General features: G+C 48.4%; 2 protein-coding genes and 1 long non-coding RNA gene across 3 annotated transcripts; 1 reads left to right on the forward strand and 2 right to left on the reverse strand.

Annotated features, from left to right (window-relative positions):
- Positions 1 to 323: 323 nt before the first annotated feature.
- Positions 324 to 6,196, reverse strand: LOC133470964 (putative zinc finger protein 66). The gene is made up of 3 exons (XM_061759978.1): positions 5,838 to 6,196; positions 3,745 to 4,082; positions 324 to 2,410 (listed from the first exon to the last, which is right to left on the reverse strand). Exons 1-3 carry the CDS (start codon positions 6,061 to 6,063, stop codon positions 1,250 to 1,252), a joined length of 1,725 nt encoding a protein of 574 aa, XP_061615962.1. The 5' UTR covers positions 6,064 to 6,196; the 3' UTR covers positions 324 to 1,249.
- LOC133470974 (uncharacterized) lies at positions 6,096 to 9,710 on the forward strand. The gene is made up of 3 exons (XR_009786092.1): positions 6,096 to 6,250; positions 6,471 to 7,044; positions 9,268 to 9,710. It is a non-coding gene; the product is annotated as an uncharacterized LOC133470974 (long non-coding RNA).
- Positions 7,336 to 18,196, reverse strand: cibar1 (CBY1 interacting BAR domain containing 1). The gene is made up of 8 exons (XM_061759996.1): positions 17,982 to 18,196; positions 13,298 to 13,532; positions 13,141 to 13,209; positions 12,949 to 13,050; positions 11,895 to 11,999; positions 11,721 to 11,834; positions 9,390 to 9,503; positions 7,336 to 9,316 (listed from the first exon to the last, which is right to left on the reverse strand). Exons 1-8 carry the CDS (start codon positions 18,008 to 18,010, stop codon positions 9,209 to 9,211), a joined length of 876 nt encoding a protein of 291 aa, XP_061615980.1. The 5' UTR covers positions 18,011 to 18,196; the 3' UTR covers positions 7,336 to 9,208.
- Positions 18,197 to 18,368: the final 172 nt, after the last annotated feature.

The raw sequence follows: 18,368 nt of genomic DNA on the forward strand, positions 1-18,368 counted from the left end.
TCACTCGAGGCTCCGGCCGGCGCGGGGGCGCCTTCGCCAAGTCAGCCTGGTCAGCGACGAGCGCCGGTGAAACCGCTTCCAGCGTACGAGGCCTTCACACAAAAAAACGAAAACGTGGCTACAGCTGCCAACGCTGAACGACAAGTATGTTATGATGTTCTCATGTTAGGAGCAAACCATTTGTGGTTGTATTCTCTCTTAATAGTATAGTAAGTCTTTGATGATGTGTCCTGTATGATATTGTCTCGTGCATGGATTTGACTGCTTTTTTGACATCATGGCCAGGGGACGACAGATGAAAACTCGCGCTTTTTTTAACCACGTGTGCGTCATGTGTTTAATGAAATTGCATTGCATCCCCTTTCAAAAAAAACAAAACAAGGCCCCGCTGTCGTTGGATACCTCGCGTATGCAATGTATGCAACAGAAAGCGGCGGTTCTCATACGTTTTACACAAAAAAGTAGCACACGTATTTTGGAATTCCTAAAGTTGTCATATTACGACAAAGGAGACATTTTCCCATCGACGGTCAAATTAAATTGACGTGGAAAGCCTTCAAATTACAAGGGGAAAAAAAAACCCTTTATGGACAAAGTTGTGATATGGCGGTTAACCGGAATACAATTGAAATATCATCGGAACAAAATTCTAAAATGAAACAAAATAACAAAAGAAATATCCCCAAAATATATGACAAGAGGAAAATAGAACCCGACTGCCACAACAATGAAGTTGTTGTACTACAGGAAAAATAGTCCAAAGTCAAAATATGTCACTTTACAGGAATAAAGGCAAAAACTTAACATTTTAGCAATACACTGCCTAAGTAACGACTAGATGAAATTGTACTGCACATAAAAGCTCAATAAAACTTTTGCCGACATAAGCGTATAAAAACAGCCGTCTTAAAGATTTAAATGCAAAGTTAAATACAACTAAACTGTACTTGCGGCAGTGATTGATTTGCATACCACTAGAGGGAGCACTCGTACCACACTTTGACAATCACTGACATGCGGTATTGGTAGACAAGTACGTACAGTGAGGTCAAAGTTCCTATTTTCCCTATTTGGTCTCTATGCTCTGCGGGTCCCGGGGGTTCAACACGAAGGGATTTTGGAATAGTGGACGATATCGTTGCGTCGTGATGACTGAAATGAAAAAGGCTTTTGAAACACTAGCGGTGCGCCGTTAACGACGTCGACCCCGGGGAGCGGTCGGTACCCGCCTCAAAGTTGCGGGAAATGCTCAGGAGCGGCAGGCGCCGTCGGTCGCGACGGCGTGCACCTTCATGTGCGCCTCCAGTGAGCGCTTCTCCTGGTAGCGTTTGTCGCACATCCGGCAAGCGTGCGGCTTCTCGCCCGAGTGCGTGAACATGTGCCTCTTGAGGTCCACCTTCTGCACAAAGCTCTTGTCGCAGGCGTGGCATCCGAAGACCTTGTCCTTCCTGTGGAAGCGCTCGTGCGTCTCCAGCGAGATCTTCTGGCGGAAGCTCTTGCCGCACAGGCTGCAGATGAAGGCCTTCTCTCCCGTGTGGATTTTGGCGTGCGCGTCCAGGTTGCCCGCCTGCCGGAAGGTCTTGCCACACACCCGACAGGCGTACGGCTTCTCGCCCGTGTGGATCCTCTTGTGCACTTGCAGGTGTTGGCTCACGGCGAACTTCTTGCCGCACACGTCGCAGCCGTGGACGCGCGGCCTGCCGCCCGTGTGCCGCTTCAGGTGCCGCTTCAGCACCGCCTTCTCTGCGAAGGTCTTTCCGCAGAACTCGCAGATGAACGGCCTGTCGCCCGCGTGCAGCCTCTCGTGGCGATCCAGAGAACTCTTACGAGGAAAGTATTTGCCGCACTCTTTGCACAACAAAGCCGGCGGCGTACTCGCGGGGACCGTCTCGTCACGGAAGGTGCGGACGCGCTTCGGCCCGCGGTCCCGAACGCCGTCCTGGACGGGCGCTTCGGCACTTTCCCGGACACGGTCTTCAACATCGTCCTGAATGTGCTCCTGAAGGCGGTCTCGAAGGTGGAACTCAAAGCAGTCCCGCAAGCCGCGTCTTGACCGGTCAGCGTCCAGGAGGGTGCCGACGCACTTCGGCCTGCGGGCCCGAATACCGTCTTCGATGCCGTCCGGAATGCGATCCTGAACGTGGTCTTGAAGGCAGTCCCGAAAGTTCTCTTCAACACGGTTTTGAAACTGATCCCGATCGTGATCCGGACTGCGTTCTCGAAGGCGGTCCTGCAAGCCGCGAGCGGACAAGTCAGCGTCCCGGTGGTCGTCGCGCTGCCGAGAGCCGTCTCCTTGCGTACGTCCTTTGCCGCCGTCGGCCTGGTCCTGGTCCTGGTCCCGGTACGCTCCCGTTGTTGCCGTGGGACTGTGGTCATCTGTGCCGGTGGTACTCTGGGCAGTCTGAGGTTTCTGGAGGAAGAGGTAGGAGAAAGTCACAAGTAAGTCTCAAGTCTAAACTGTGAAGTTTAACGCGAGTCCCCGGCTTACTCCGGCAAAAATCGAGCGGAGTCCCTTTTCAAAATAATCATAATCGGCTGCGGTTTTGCCGATGAAATGCCAATGTAGTCTTAACTTCTCATGAACCAGTAAATGTGTCACGCATAATAATGTCCCCGCTTCATTCAATCCAAGCGGCATCTTTCCTTCGGCGATGACGCGGTTGTCCCAGTTCTCGCACGGCCGCCGACATTTACAACAACGTAGCTTTCGTGTTACGCCGGTGCTGAGCAGAGTTGAGTTGAGGAAAGTTTTGGGTGAGTTTCAGCATCTTCATGTTTGGTACTTGAAAATTCCTCTCGGTGACACATTGAAAGAAATATTACAGGACCAGGTAGTGTCAAGGCTTCTTTATACTCGCTGCGGCTATCCCGCGGGCGGTTCGCCTTTATACTCGAGCGCAACCCACGCTACGCCTGGTATTGGCCAGGACGCCACGGGTGGACTTTCAACAATGTCTGCTAGAACAAATGGACCTAGATGACCGGACGATACGTCGAGAAGGCGGCGCCGTACGTGCTACGTGGAAGCGAGGGCAACGCGGAGTTTCATCACAGCATGTGACTAAAACGGACCAATCACGAGAGATGATCTCCGGGGCGTTGCACGCACGGCGACAATTTTTGCCGTGTGCGCATCAAGCTACGCAGAGGGCCCGCGCGCACGGGGCAATTCGTCGGTCACGTGATGCAATGCGGGAGTATGAAAGTGGCCTTACAACAGTCCAACGTTGTGCCTGCAATTCCAATCGTTGTCGTCGTGAGCATTAAGGGACCAAAAGAGAAGTTCCACCCATCCGTTTTCCAAGCCGCTTCTCCTCACTAACCCTCATCTTCGGGCGGGAGCCGGGGTACACCCTGAACCGGTCGCCGGCCGACCGTTCGCACTCGCATTCACGCCTACGGGCAATTTCGAGTCTTCAATGAATGTTTTGGGGATTGCGGGAGGAAACCGCAGTACCCGGAGAAAAGCCACAAACACGCAAACTCCGCACAGACGAGGCCGGATTTGAACCCGCAACCTCAGAACGTGCTAACCGGTCACCCACCGTGCCCCCCCAGAAGTTATTTTATAAATTCTTGTAAAAATATCAAATTGCAACTATTTTATGAATTTTGGACAAAAATCCTATCTCGGCCGGGTCCTCGTGGAGTCCCCGCTAAATTTCCAGTCCAGTTAACTGGATGACGTCAGACAATCTTGCTCGGTCACAGTCAAACGTTTGCCAAACAAGCTGCGTGGCCCACCTGCGCGCGGGGCTTTCCCTTCCGCTTGAATCGTTTCCCGCACAACGGTTCTTCGCCCGTGCGCAGCCTTCGGTGCGTTTCCTGCGCTCCGATGGACGGGAACTTCTCGCCGCAGGTGTCGCACGTCCCGCCGCCGGAGCCCCGACCCTCGCCGCGCAGGCCGCACGCGGGCTCCCCGTCCTCGCCGTGTTTGTCCACGCGCTTCATCAGAAAACCTCTTCCGTCAAATGGCTTCCCGCACACTCGGCGGCGGCGCGACTCGCCCGCGTCCGCGTCCGCTGGCCCGTCCCGGGCGGGGGGGCGGGGTTGCTCACGTGACGGCATGGCGGGCTCAGCCTCTGTAAGGATGGAGAACCGAGATTGGCCGCTAAGAGCACAAAGACCAGCTATCGAGGAACATTTCCAACGTCAATAAAGCACGAGTCAATCCGCGTGTGTTTTACTTCACTGCAAGTCTTTACATTCCAACAACGCCTTCATAAAGGGGCATCGCGGTTGGCACATCTGCCTCACGGTTCGGAGGGTTCAATCTCAGCTCGGAAGAAAAAAACTACTTCTTAGGTTGACTGAAGACAAAAAAAGAACAAATGAATGGTCTTCCATTCGATGGCAGGAAGTCCGTACAGTCATTGACGGATCCACGTTTGGTGACATTTTTGTTTTGTGGAGTGCCGTGAGATTCGCCAATTGTAAAATATGTTCCTTGGCTCCACAAAGGTCGGAAAGCACGGCTCTCGTCAGGTCGTGGATTCTCATCGGTCAGGTCAAACCCACATTACAACAGGACACAAATAATGGGCGCCAACTTACTGTAATTCAATGACATTATTTTTCATTAAATGACTTCACCCACACCGAAGCAGAACGGCGGCATGTTTACGTCCAAGCGTTCGTGCTACGTCACGTTTTCGTCGCCTGCTTGCGAGCCGTATCGTATTCAAAGTACGGGAACATCCCTCAAGCGAGTCTTAAACCAACGTCCTCGCCTGTCCTGAGCGCCGGTGACCACCAACACACGTCCCCCCCCCCCCCCCCCCCCCCCCCATTTCGTCCTGATCATAGAGTCGGTGCGATCCACTATTGTTGTCGTCGCCACGGTAACGAGTGTATCCGCTCGCTTTTGAGTTGACACGATAAAGCCCAGTGATCGTAAAAAACGGGATGCGGTGGTATCGGAATACAAGATTTTATTGCAGTCGTCTGACAAAGCAAATTTGTCTTACGTGTTGCCTGTCCCACACCGCCGACATGTTTTTGTTTTTGTTAAATAACCGTCAGATATTTACAGCACTATGTCAAAAGACACGCGACAAGGCTAAAAATAAACTAGCTTTTGGACGCGGAGTAAATGTCTTTTGCGCATTGATCGGATCTGAAAATTATGACATTAAAGCCGATCAGCGTAAAATGCTAAATATCGGCCGATGCCGATCAGCCCGATAAAAACGGTGTAAAGTCTGATCAGAACGATCGCCCCAATAGTTTGGATTTTTTACGGTTGGTTAAGCGTTTTCTGTATCGTTGGCGCCGACGGAGAGCAAACGCTTGACGTCCATAAAATCCCAAACTTCATTCAGATGCTATTGAAGCGGGTCACTGATGGTGTCCTGGTCCGCTCGCCACTCGCCTTTGGTGCGGGCAGCGTGGGTTCAGTCCCCACTCGGTGACAGCGTGAATGCGAGTGCGAATGGTTGTCCGTGTCTATATGTGCCCTGCGACCAGTTCAGGGCGTAGTCCGCCTTTCGCCCGAAGTCAGCTGGGATAGGCTCCGGTGCAGCGCCCCGTGACCTTTACCGGGATAAGCGGTGTTGAAAATGGACGGACGGACGGATGGATGCTGTTGAAGCGGAAACGAGTCGAGATGCCCGCATACGTTTCGGTGCCGATTCAACTTTGCAGTCCCTTATTTGTGTTCTTGTTTGTCCCTCTGTGCCCTAATTGACTGGCGACCAGTCTAGGGTGTGTTCCGCGACCCACACTAGGGCAAGCCGGGACCGAAAATGTCCGTCGTACGATATATCGTCAACACCACAAAACTGCACCCTCTCATCTGCCGTAAAGAGTCTCGCACTGTCGGGCGGCGGCACACTGACCTTCGCTTGCCTCGTACTCGCTGAAGATACGCTCGACGGCGGCGGCGATGGCGTCCATGACCATTCGCCTGAAGTGACGCCCGGCCGGGCTCGGCCGCTTTTCCAGCAGCCGCACGACGCGCTCGGCCGCCGCCAAAAGCTGCCGCTCGACGGCCGCCCTCAGGCTCCTCTCTCGACCGCCCCCGAGCCGAGGCCGCAGCCTCTCCTCCTTCTCTGTGGCCGCCATTTTGCGGACAAAGCGCGACGGAACGTAAACACGCCAACTTCCGGGTTGCCCCTCGTCACGTGACAGCGCAGTTTCAGGATTCCCGCAAAGTCTGAGAGCGGCCCATCTGCTGCGTGAAGGGAGGAGGTGTAACGACTTAAAATGGCGTGGGCGTCGTGTATTAGCCAATAGTATTGTGGAGCAGACTGTAAGTGGCAATTTATTTCATCTAATTAATGTAAGGATTTAAAACCCTTCGAAAATGACGAAAATCACATCTGATTTTTAAAGAATTAGCAAATTATGGTATTTGGTCAATAACAAAAGTTCATGTCAATACTTTGTTATATACGCTTTTGTTGGTCAAACGTTTTGTGTAAGGTTTTCACACACTGTTGCTGGTATTTTGGCTCATTCCTCCTCTTAAGAGCGGTGACGTTTCGGGGCCGCCGCTGGGCAACACAGACGTTCAACTCCCCCCAATGATTTTCTATGGGCTTGAGATCTGGAGAGTGGCGAGGCCACTCCAGGACCTCGAAATGCTTCTTCCGAAGCCACTCCTTCATCGCCCGGGCCGTGTGTTTGGGATCATAGTCACGCTGAAAGACCCAGCCACGTTTCATCTTCAATGCCCTTGCCGACGGAAGGAGGTTTTCGCTCAAAATCTCACGCTACGCGACCCCATTCATTCTTTCCTTTACACGGATCAGTCGTCCTGGTCCCTTTGCAGAAAAACAGCCCCAAAGCCCGATGTTTCCACCCCCATGCTTCACAGTGTTCTTTGGCTGCAACTCAGCTTTCTTTCTCCTCCAAACACCACAAGTTGAGTTTTTACCCAAAAGTTGTATTTTGGTTTCATCTGACCACATGACATTCTCCCAATCCTCTTCTGGATCATCCAAATGCTCTCGAGCAAACTTCAGACGAGCCTGGACATGTACTGGCTTAAGCACTGGCTTAACGAGTGGAGGACAGAGGAGCCTCTTAAAGAAGAAGTTCCAGGTATGTGAGAGCCAGAAATCTTGCTTGTTTGTAGGTGACCAAATACGTATTTTCCACCATAATTTGCTCATAAATTCAAAAAAAATGTTTTTTTAACAGATACAGGCCTCTCTCATCTTTTTAAGTGGGAGACTGACTAAATACTTTTTTGACCCACTGTGTGTATGAATGTGTATATGTATATATATACACAATCACACACAAACACACACTATGTAACCAACCAATCACATGAGGACTTGCACAATTTTAAGATATTGCATATTTACTTTTGATTGACACTAAGAGATATTCATGTCACTTTTATGTTTATTATGTTTGACCTGCATCACAATATTTTGCAATACTTAAGTTAGCTCAAATTAGTTTCATGACCGAAGAAAAAAAACAGTAATAAATATAATAGTTGTAAAAAAAAAAAAAACAACAACAAGAAGAAGACATTGTTACAACCCTAATTCCAATGAAGTTGGGACATTGTGTTAAACATAAATAAAAACAGAATACAATGCTTTGCAAATCATGTTCAACCTATGTTTAATTGAATCCACTACAAAGACAAGATATTTCATGTTCAAACTGATCAACTTGATTGTTTTTAGCAAATAATCATTAACTTGGAATTTGATGGCTGCAACACATTCCCAAAAAGCTGGGACAGGTGGCAAAAAAAAGGCTGAGAAAGTTGAGGAATGCTCATCAAACACGTGTTTGGAACATCCCGCAGGTGAACAGGCGGGTGCCGTGATTGGCTAGAAAAGGAGCTTCCCTCAATTGCTCACTCATTCCCGAGCAAAGAAGAGGGGATGAGGTTCGCCTCTTTGTGAACAAGTGCGTGAGAAAAGAGTCCAACAGTTTAAGGACAATGTTCCTCAATGTACAATTGCAAGGAATATAGGGATGAAATCATCTACGGTCCATAATATCATCAAAAGGTTCAGAGAATCTGGTGAAATCACTGCATGGAAGCGGCAAGGCCGAAAAACGACATTGAATGCCCGTGACCTTCGATCCCTCAGGCGGCACTGCATACAAAACCGACATCGATGTGTCAAGGATATCGCCGCATGGGCTCAGGAACACTTCAGAAAACCAATGTCAGTAAATACAGTTCGGCGCTACATCCGTAAGTGCAACTTCAAACTCTACTATGCAAAGCAAAAGCCATTTATCAACAACACCCAGAAACGCCGCCGGCTTCTCTGGGCCCGAGCTCCTCTAAGATGGACTGACGCAAAGTGGAAAAGTCTTCTGTGGTCCGACGAGTAAGCATTTCAAATTGTTTTGGGAAATTGTGGACGTCGTGTCCTCCGGGCCAAAGAGGAAAAGAACCATCCGGACTGTTACGGACGCAAAGTTCAAAAGCCAGCATCTGTGATGGTATGGGGCCGTGTTAGTGCCAATGGCATGAGTAACTTACACGTCTGTGAAGGTACCATTGATCCTGAAAGGTACATACAGGTTTTGGAGAAACATATGCTGCCATCCAAGCGACGTTTTTTTTTCATGGACGCCCCTGCTTATTTTAGCAAGTCAATGCCAAACCACATTCTGCACGTGTTACAACAGCGTGGCTTCGTAGTAAAAGAGTGCGGGGACTAGACTGGCCTGCTCCCATTGAAAATGCGTGGCGTGTTATGAAGCGTAAAATACGACAACGGCGACCCCGGACTGTTGGAACGGCGGAAGCTGTACATCGAGCAAGAATGGGAAAGAATTCTACCGACAAAGCTTCAACAATTCGTGTCCTCAGTTCCCAAACGTTTATCGAGTGTTGTTCAAAGAAAAGGTGACGTAACACAGTGGCACACATGAGCCCGTCTGTCCCAGCTTTTTGGGAACGTGTTGCAGCCATCAAATTCCAAGTTCATGATGATTTGCTCAAAACAATCAAGTTGATCAGTTTGAACATGAAATATCTTGTCTTTGTAGTGGATTCACTAAAATACAGGTGGAGCATGCTTTGCAAATCATTTGACTGTGTTTTGATTTAGGGTTAGCACAACGTCCCAGCTTCATTGGAATTGGGCTTGTACATGAATGCCTGGATGTCAACAACAGCTATCTATTATCTTGGTGTATTTCCTGATACGTGAGTGAATACTGTTTAGTGTACGTATATTAGTACACATGTACAGTATATGGTCACAGAAAGCCATGTGCGTCATCGAGTTTCGTCATCAGACTCCTCCACCTCCTCTTCTTCTTCTTCTTCTTCTTCAGATTCTTCCTCTTCCTCGTCTTCGTCCTGCCGTCCGGAGGCTCTCTGTTGCTACGGGGACCAAGCGCATCAAATCAAAAAGGCGTCACAGCGCAGACGACCAAGCCGGCCGGGCGGAGTCTACCTGGAAGGCCGCCGACGGCGTCAGGAAGGAGGAGGCGGTCCCGTCCAAAGAGTTGGCGCGCACGATGTCTAAGCGCGCCGGGTAGTCGGGCGGGCGCAGCGAGCTCCTGAACACCTGACGACGCATACGCAATCGGCGTCATCGCAACAACTACAAAACGTCATTTGTGACACAATTGCGAGCGAATTAACTGAATCGTTGAAACCAACGAGAATTGGGGAAATGTCTCCTTTCATTTGGGGGAAATCCTGATACGGAATACGGAATAATCACAAACTTATAATAATGTGAATTCTTGGAATATCACAAGTAGTAGCCAGAATAAAAGCAATTTGTAATGTTGGAATCGGTTGAGAAGTCTGGGAAAAAAACGTCTCCAATTTTGAAACGGGAAGTTTGGCATTCTGAGTCAATTGCTCCAAAGATGTCCTCATCGTGCTGAACATTTTGAAGTTGGGATGGTTTGAAGTGCTTGAGAAATGCGGAAGGATTAAGCCGATTTGTAACATTTCTTCATTCATTTGCCAAACGTTCCTGAAGGAAGATATTTTGTTAATTATGATTCGAACATTTTGCGTGTGAGGTGCAGGTCTTATTTTTGGCCACTTGGGGTCACCATCTTCCCATTGTATTCTGTAGCATATACGTGCCTTTGAACGTTTGTGGCTTTAAAAGGCGGGGCCCGCGAGGGGTTCCAATTGCTTCTAACGAGCTCCGCCAGGCTGTACGGTCGTCCCTCGCTATATCGCAGTTCACTTATGGCGGGTTCGGTGCATGGCGGATTTTGTACACTACGGCACAGCTACGCTACTACACGTCTCGGGTAATGTAAACATTCTTGGGTAATTGAATATAGCCTACCCATGCTAGTTAGAACAAATTGGCTGGAGGATGGGAGCAGCCGCTGGTGCTCTTAAAATCACGTTATTGAACAAATGGAAGCACATTCTTTAGCTGGCGCCGTCGCTGAACACCAGAGTGGCTAACGTGATAGCCAGGCAACAGCTAGCCAATTGAACGTCCTCGGACTCAACAGACCAGATCCCCTTTTAAAGGCATGTGGGTTTCTACGGTGTACAATGTGTGGACGGTGACTCCAAGCGGACAAAAAATAACAGCTGCAGTTCACACGCATATCCCGATTGTTGGCGATACAGCCAGCATAATACATACACAACACGAAGCAATACAATCAAAACTCTACTGTGGGGGTGGTCTGGAACGTCATACAGTGAGACCACAAAAAGTGTGCTGTGATGTAGCGAGGGACGGTTGGGCATTGAGAATGGAGAACCGACTAACGTTCCGCTTCTCCTGGGATCGTTCAAATTAAAAGCATTTTGGTTCCCAGTTTCGATGCCTGCAGTCCGCCGACCCCGAAGAAGAAAGCGGCGAAAACCAACGAAGAAGAACGTCCGCAAAGACGTGCTTGTGCCCAGCGGTGGCGGAAAACGAAAGTGTCTTAACTTCGTTAAAACAAATGACCGGTCGCAATTGGACTACAGATGATGTCGTGCGGAGGAGGCTTCCACGATGTGTAGAAGTCTGCCCACGATCCTCAACCGACACCGCGCGGAACTTCAGTCAAGTTGGGTGAGTGTGAAACTATCAAATACTTCTATGCCAAAATTGAGGCAGCGAACAAGCTAAAGGGTGGGTTGCACTTTTGCACTGATGGTTTTTAGCGTTTATAGTGGTCTTCAAACCAACGTAAAAAAAATGCTTAATTAACATGGAGCAAAAACTTCACCCAGGGTCAAACTAGCAACTTTACATCACAAGGAATTGGGACCAAAATTCCCAGAAACGTTGTCTCACAGTATCGCAAACACTAACCTTGCGCCTCATCGGAATCGATGTTTTATAGCTTATTGGTTCCATTTATGGCTCTTTTTCTCGCTGTCTCGTTTTTTCAAAGTTGCGTAACCTTCAAAATAAAAGGCTACAGGAGGAAAAAGAGGAAGTCAAGCTAAAACCATTGGACGTGATAAAACAGTCGCAAATAACGATTTGAACAATGCTATATTTAACTTTGAGCTGAAACGTGAATGAATGAATAGGAAGTCAATTGGGTTAGTTCCGCACACATTTCCTTTTCATTCTTCATTCATAAGTTCGATATTGACAGTGGTTGGAAAGAACGCCGAGTCAAATGTTCATTTTCGTCTCCGCTGCGGGCTGCGAAGAAAATGGATGTTCATCATTTGGACGGCCTTTATTTAAACCGTGCCGACCTTTTTGACCCAGCCCCCTAGAAGAATCGCAATGGAGAATCGTTTGGAACCGGAATCGCTCCGATTCAAATGATGGCCAACCCTACGTACGGCCTACCTCCAAGTCGTCGTCCTCGTCTACGCTGCGGATGCTCTGGTAGGCCAGCGTGAAGAGCTCCAAGGCTTTGGCGTGGAAGGACATCTCCACGCTGGCAAAGTCACACATGATCCTCTGGAAGGGTTAAAGGAAGGGTCACGCGGTGGCGGCGCTTCGACCCTCCCCTTGTCTCACCTTGATGTCTCGAATCTTCTGCTTCTCAAAGTCATCGATGGTCTCTTCCAGCTGGCGCGTGGTCCGCGCCTCGTCAATGGTGGCCCGCTGCAACTCGCTCTCAGCCTGACGCACAGCAGAGGATCATCATCATACCATACCCGATGAATGAATGCGCGGCGGCAGTGAACGCACCAGAGACTGGAAGCGGGGTCAAGGGAAGAGGAAGTAACAGTCAAGCTCCACATACGCAGCCTCTCAAAGTGAATTCTTCATCATTGTTATTATGATTAGGATTATTCAATTAAGGGAGTATAATGCCCTGGCATGTGGGCAAGGAGAGCCACAGTTGCCAATGCAGAAATCCAAAATGACAACACTCGCAAGGGGCACGGAGAAGCTGCTCCCACTCGTCCAAGTGCGTGTCCGACCGGAGACCGGAGCTCAAGTCGGAGCTCCTGATGGCACTCGTGAGGCCGCGCCCCTTAAAGAGTAAGTCAACCCCCTTTTATGTGCCATTACGAATCAGAACACGCTATTCTGGGGAATATTGCAGTGGTGGAATAAGAATATTTCATCAATCTACACCAAAGTCAGGGCGCCGCCGTTCGAGGCAAAATCCCCTTCTGCCGGTGGCCGAAATGAACGTCCCAACTCCCCCCGCGATGGTTGCGTCTGTACATCAGCTTCCGGGACGTACGTGACCATCGCGGGAGTATGTTTGACGTCAGTGTCGGTCGCCAGCAGAGCTAAAATGGCCGCGCCCTGAGTTTGCTGGACTGCGTTTCATTCTTATTCCACGAACGCAATATTAGCCAGAATAGCGTGCTGCGATTGGTGGTCGGACATGCACCGTATTCCCGCAAAGAAATCTGTGGCTGCAAAGGCTCCCGTCAACACGCACATAGCGCAGTGTGACATTCGGTTTCATGACTTTCTAGAACCGGTTGATTTGTGTCCACTCTCTTTTATCAATTTTGTACAACAGTGCTATTTTTCAATTCCTGTCACCGATATGGCGGTCGCTCGATATCGTGCTCGCTGTCTGCCGGTAGCAAACGAGCGGAAAGGATACGATGACTTGTCGGTCGGCCGGGTTGCGTTGGCGAGTGCGTTCCAGCTGCAGCATCTGCTTGGAGCCTCGCGTCCTGGCGCTCTCGGCAGCCTTCACGTCCTCCTGCGTACGCACGCGCAAACATGCACACGTGCCCAGCGCACGCCACCTTTGCTAGGCTAACGGCGATGCTAAGCAATGTGCGGCACTCACCCGTTTACGCTGGACCACCGCGCTGTAACCTTTCAGCGGCTTGATCACTTTGGCCTCAAGTCGCTCCACCTGAAATGGTGACCGGATGCGTCACACCTCCTCTGGCCATCCTTCTTCAAGCCAGACATCCATCCATCCATCCATCCATCACTTCTACCTCCGCCTGCCGGTAGTCCTGGATCTTCGCCAGCTGTTCGGCGAACTGCTTCGCGCCTTTCTTGAGGCTCGGCGTCTCGGTGTCGGCGTAGTCGGCGACCCCTCGCACCAGGACGTCGGCCTTGTCGCGCAGCTTGGCGACTTTGCGGGCGTAGTTGCCGAACATGTTACACAAGTCGCCGAAGTGCTTCTCCACATTGCCGATGCTCTCCTGGATCCTCTTGGTCTGCTCGTCCCTGAGCAGAGAAACCATCGCGATTGTGACGGCTCATGACGCATCTTCAGGAAATGATCCAATTTCATTTCACCGACTTGAATGCTACTAGTTATTGACGACAAATAATGTATCTTTGTTCATCGATCTAGTCTGGCTACGTAGAGTGACAGGCAGAACAATGCCGTGCTCTTCCACTAGATGGCAGAATGTCCAATTAACCTGTATGTTGCCACTGATGGCAGAGTCTGATTGGACTGGCCACTTCAACTTGTGGACCTCCTAGACAGTACCCTAAAATGTCCACTAAAAATCCTTTTGTAGTGATTGGGCATGAAAGAATGAGTGAGGAACGACTTAACACAACAACTGCATTCGCAAACAATCGCCATTCCGACTCCCCAATCCCAAGAATTAGCACCGTGACAAAATGACAGCCTGCCAAAATGTTGACTTTGGTTGCAATTGCCATTTCAACTTGAGTACAGCGCCCCAAATATTTTGAAAATCGGATGATGGGTTCAGGAGTCATTGCATTGGTGTGTGTGTGTGTGTGTGTGTGTGTGTTGAGTGGGGTTGTCTTTTGGGGTTTTGATTAGAATTTTGAATGGCTAGTACCACTCGAGGTATATTACCTAAAGAATACAAGAAACACGACCCAATGCTGCTGAATCCAGACAACTTCATGCCCTATTTGACATACGCTTCATTGTACTCCAGATGAGTTTGGTAACAATCAAGAAAACGGCGAGATATCAACTCTTAAATTCAACTCTTGGGCTCTTTTTTTTTTTATCGTTATATTTGTCCAAACAAATCTACCTTTAGTTGTACCAGGCATTAAAAAAGGAACAAGAAACTGAAGAAACCAGGGTTCTCATTTTTTCCATGACTGCATCTCCTGGACATTTTCGTTTCATCTGGTACTTGGGGAAGTGCTTCTCTGATTGGCTGACAAGTTTCAGTTCAAATGCCACCAATAAGCTGATACGGGCCGAAATTGCGATGTGATGTTTCAAATGGCGTCACTAGCGCTAAAAACGCCACTTAAATAGCACAAATGGAATGATTGGTGAGAAGAGCATGAAAATAGCTCATGTATGTCACTCATCATTGTGTTTTTCAGGAATTTTTAAAGGCCTTGGAAGTGCTCACTCTCTCCCCCCCCCCCCCCCCCCCTTTCTTTAGACCCTTCCACCCGGCCACTTGTCATGATGCTAATAATAGCAAGGTGTTCAATTCAAGAGGCCCAGAAATTAATTTGTGAGTAAATTGAGATGGCATCACCATTATTTACATATGTACTTTTTGTGACATTTTTGATTGGCGGCGTGCCGGGAGACTTTTCTCATGGAAAATGTGTGCAATGACTTAATAATGAAGTTCCACACACACACAAACACCCATTCCCACTCACATCATTGTCGAGTGGGAACTGAAGTGAGTGAAGCACTACACCTTGAATGAAAATGACAACTAAATCAAAATAATAACTAGAGCTGCGAGCGGCTATGAAGGGCCTTCGCCCCTCTGTCCACGGTGGCGGACTCGCACGGTGGCGTGCTGGCACATAATGGTTGCCATTAATACAGCAACATTTATGGAAGAAGAAAAATGGCACTGCCAAGTTTGCCAGTAAATATTTGTTTTTATGCCTGGATTTGGTCTTTCACGATTACACTGGCAGTCAGTCAACCGCCATAAAATCTTGCCATATCTCGGTCAGACAGTGGCAGTGTATTCTGATAACACCGCATACCGTCTTTTACGATCACCGGGCTTTATCTTGTCAAATAAAACACTTTCAGAGAGGTGGAAACGGAAAACGTGTCACTGGTCAACGGGAACGGACGGACACACCCGTTACAATGGCAACGACAACGGATGGCGCGAATATTTTGTGTGCTGAAAAAAAGAACAAAATGAGGAGAAAGGTGTGGTGGTGGTCACCAGTGGTCGGGAGAGGATGTTCATTCAAAGGATCTCTTGATGTTATCTTCACGTACTTTGAATACGATGCGCCTCACAAGCAGGCAACAAAACGTCATGTAGCCTAGCAAGCTAGCGCTAGCACTAACGGTTGTAACGTAAACATGCCGGCGTTCTGTCGAATCATGCTCTAAAGCCTTGGTAAACATTGGTTTGTGCGCGTGAATAAATGTTGACAACGGCGACCAAGTATGGTGACAACGGCAAGCACGGCAGGCCATGCGCCGGTCACAATACGCGTCAGTGCGCGCTGTCGGAGAGTTGTCGTTGATATGTCACACTACACAGACGATATCCCCCCCAAAAAAAATCAAACGTGCTAGACTTTTCATTTTGGCGTCGTAGGGCCAAATCATCGATCGTGGATTGTCACACTACAGTAAGTTTTGTCGTTCCCGAAAAAATGTGTCGGGCTCGATCTGGGAAATCGTCCGCCATAGCTAATCGGGCCAATATCGGGGCTAAAATCCTGTAGTGTGTGTCTTGAAGCCTGCCTGGAATGTCATCAACTGCGTGACATTTTGAAAATACCTATATGATCAGCTGCGGTCAATTGAAAACAGATTTTCTTGTCATGGCAAAACATCATAGTTCACAGGATCGCCACGGCAACACTGATTGACCAAATCAAATGTTTTTGATAACTTCAATATCTTTAGATAAGAGACGCGAAGTTTGAAGTGGATTGGAAGAAATCTGTAGGAGTGCATTAATATATGACCTCTACAAAAGGCAGAAAATAGGGGAACATTTTGAAAGGAAAGTGAAAATGGCAGACTGCCTGTCGGGTGAGAGTGTTGCTCCACTGACTTTTTTTGGTCGGTCTTGGTGCCATGAAAATGTACTGCCCCCAAATGTAAATCTCAGATATACTGTATATAACCCAAGTCAACTTAAAATCCTGTTTTTAAATGGTGAGTGCATTTATTAAGGAAAAAAAAAAGGATTGTCTGTGTGGCCCCGTGTGAAAACATAATGGCCCCCTAAACCTAATAACTGCTTGGGCCATCCTCAGGATCGGATTTAAGTCCAGACTTTGGCTAGGCCCCTCCAAAACCTTCAGTTGACTTGCTGGTGTGTTTTGGACCGTTACCCTGCTGCAGAGCTCACAAAATGATGGCTGAACATTCTCTTTCAGGATTTTCTATTAAAGAGCAGAATTCATGGTTCCATCAATCACAGCAAGTTGTCCAGCTCCTGAAGGAGCGAAGCAGCCCAAGACCATCACACTACCACCACGTTTGACCGTTGGTATGATGTTTTTCTGAAGTGCTCGGCTCCATTTACGGCAGGTGTAACAAGACACGCACCTTCCAAAAAGCTCAGCTTTCATCTCGTCAGCCCATATAATATTCTCCCAAAAGTTTGGGGAATCATTCAATCATTTTTTGTTGTTGTTGCAGTTTTTTTTGCAAAAGTAAGACGAACCGTTATGTTCTTTTTAGTCAGCAGTGGTTTCACCTTGGAACTCCGCCACCATGGATGCAATTTTTTCCCAGTCTCTTCCTTATTGTTGTGTCATGAACACTGATAATAACGGCTCTCCCTACGGTTCGCTACAATCCTAAAGTTCTAAAAATGGCTTTTGTAACCCTTTCCAGACTGATAGATGCCAATTACTTTATTACTCGACTGTTGTGGAATTTCCACAGATGCCTTTCATGTGGACTGTCATGAATGTGTGAAATCTTAAAAAGATATGGCCATCTGGAGACAAGTTCCAACAGGTTTGGATGTCAAGGCGAATCGTCAGAATTGACCACGCCCTCTGCCGGAACGTCACAGTTTTTGTACAAAGTCTGATCAACGTCTTGAGGCTTTACTGGGGGGAAAAAACAATAGTACGTGGATTTAGCCAACGGTACATTGAAAAGTAAAAGGCGGCATTTCTTGTCGCCACTAGGTGGTGTAATATGTACAACAAAGTGTTGCCATACGCGTCTTCAGGGCGTGAGGGTTACGAAACGTGAAGTTGGGGATTTTGTGGAGCACGTCCAGGAGAGTTATTTTGATATGCCAAAAATGATGCCCCGCCCCCGTCAATGGCATGACGAAATGAAAAGCTTTGAACAACTTTTAATGTCCCAGGTCTTGGGATTGCACAGACCAAGTTTGAAGTCAATCGGATGAAAACTCAAATATGGCAAAATTGTACATGCCCCAAAAATCACGACTCACTTGCTGTCGGTTTTAGGATATGGCTTCGGTTCACTTTTTTCTACGTCTCGGGGTGCGAAATTGTTTTTAGATGTGAGCCCATCCCTCCATTTTCTGAACGGAGTCATCGTGTAAAACTATTTCCAAACATCAAATGGTCGTTTGTTTTGGGGTATGTTTAGGTCGTCAAAATGCGATGGTTTACAGTTTTGTTTTGAATCAACGTTTCTCAGTTTCAACACGTTAGCAACACGTAGGCTAACTAGGTCAGCTTTCCTCCTTCACGAGAAACAAAAGCCACTACACAAACGAATACATGCGTTACCTCGCTCGCGCATCGACAGTTCCACTCATCACTACTGGGGAAAAGGGAAAACACTCAACCGAGCGTCACGCCACGGGGAAGAAAAACCACGGGAAGACGAAACATGTAGCTTGCGTGGAAGCTAGCAGGCGTTTCCATGGATGCTGTTGCGTTCCCGTAACGGAGAAAAAGTGGGATTTCCCTCTTCTCCGATGGAGAGCGCGAGACCGAGAGAAAACAAGTCTGACTCGTGCAACCTGAACGTGACGATGAAATTGAAAGAAAGGGCAATTGAACTGTGGTGTTGCATTCACGACCTAAATCAAAGAAGTTGCCAATAAGTTTTCAATGAAGTCCTCACGACGACAACGTCGATGACTGCTGAGCTGCTTTCCCATAGAATCTGTT

This window comes from Phyllopteryx taeniolatus, chromosome 21, assembly GCF_024500385.1.
Source record: "Phyllopteryx taeniolatus isolate TA_2022b chromosome 21, UOR_Ptae_1.2, whole genome shotgun sequence".
NCBI classification, from domain to species: domain Eukaryota; kingdom Metazoa; phylum Chordata; class Actinopteri; order Syngnathiformes; family Syngnathidae; genus Phyllopteryx; species Phyllopteryx taeniolatus.

Coding starts and splice junctions, on each gene's coding strand:
- cibar1 (XM_061759996.1), bottom strand. CDS start 18,010: ATGAGTGGAACTGTCGATGCGCGAGCGAG. Junction 9,504..11,720: donor ACGAGGACGACGACTTGGAG/GTAGGCCGTACG, acceptor ATGCGTCGTCAG/GTGTTCAGGAGCTCGCTGCG. Junction 9,317..9,389: donor CGCCGTCGGCGGCCTTCCAG/GTAGACTCCGCC, acceptor TGGTCCCCGTAG/CAACAGAGAGCCTCCGGACG.
- LOC133470964 (XM_061759978.1), bottom strand. CDS start 6,063: ATGGCGGCCACAGAGAAGGAGGAGAGGCTGCGGCCTCGGCTCGGGGGC. Junction 4,083..5,837: donor CGAGTACGAGGCAAGCGAAG/GTCAGTGTGCCG, acceptor CCATCCTTACAG/AGGCTGAGCCCGCCATGCCG. Junction 2,411..3,744: donor AGGGAAAGCCCCGCGCGCAG/GTGGGCCACGCA, acceptor CTCTTCCTCCAG/AAACCTCAGACTGCCCAGAG.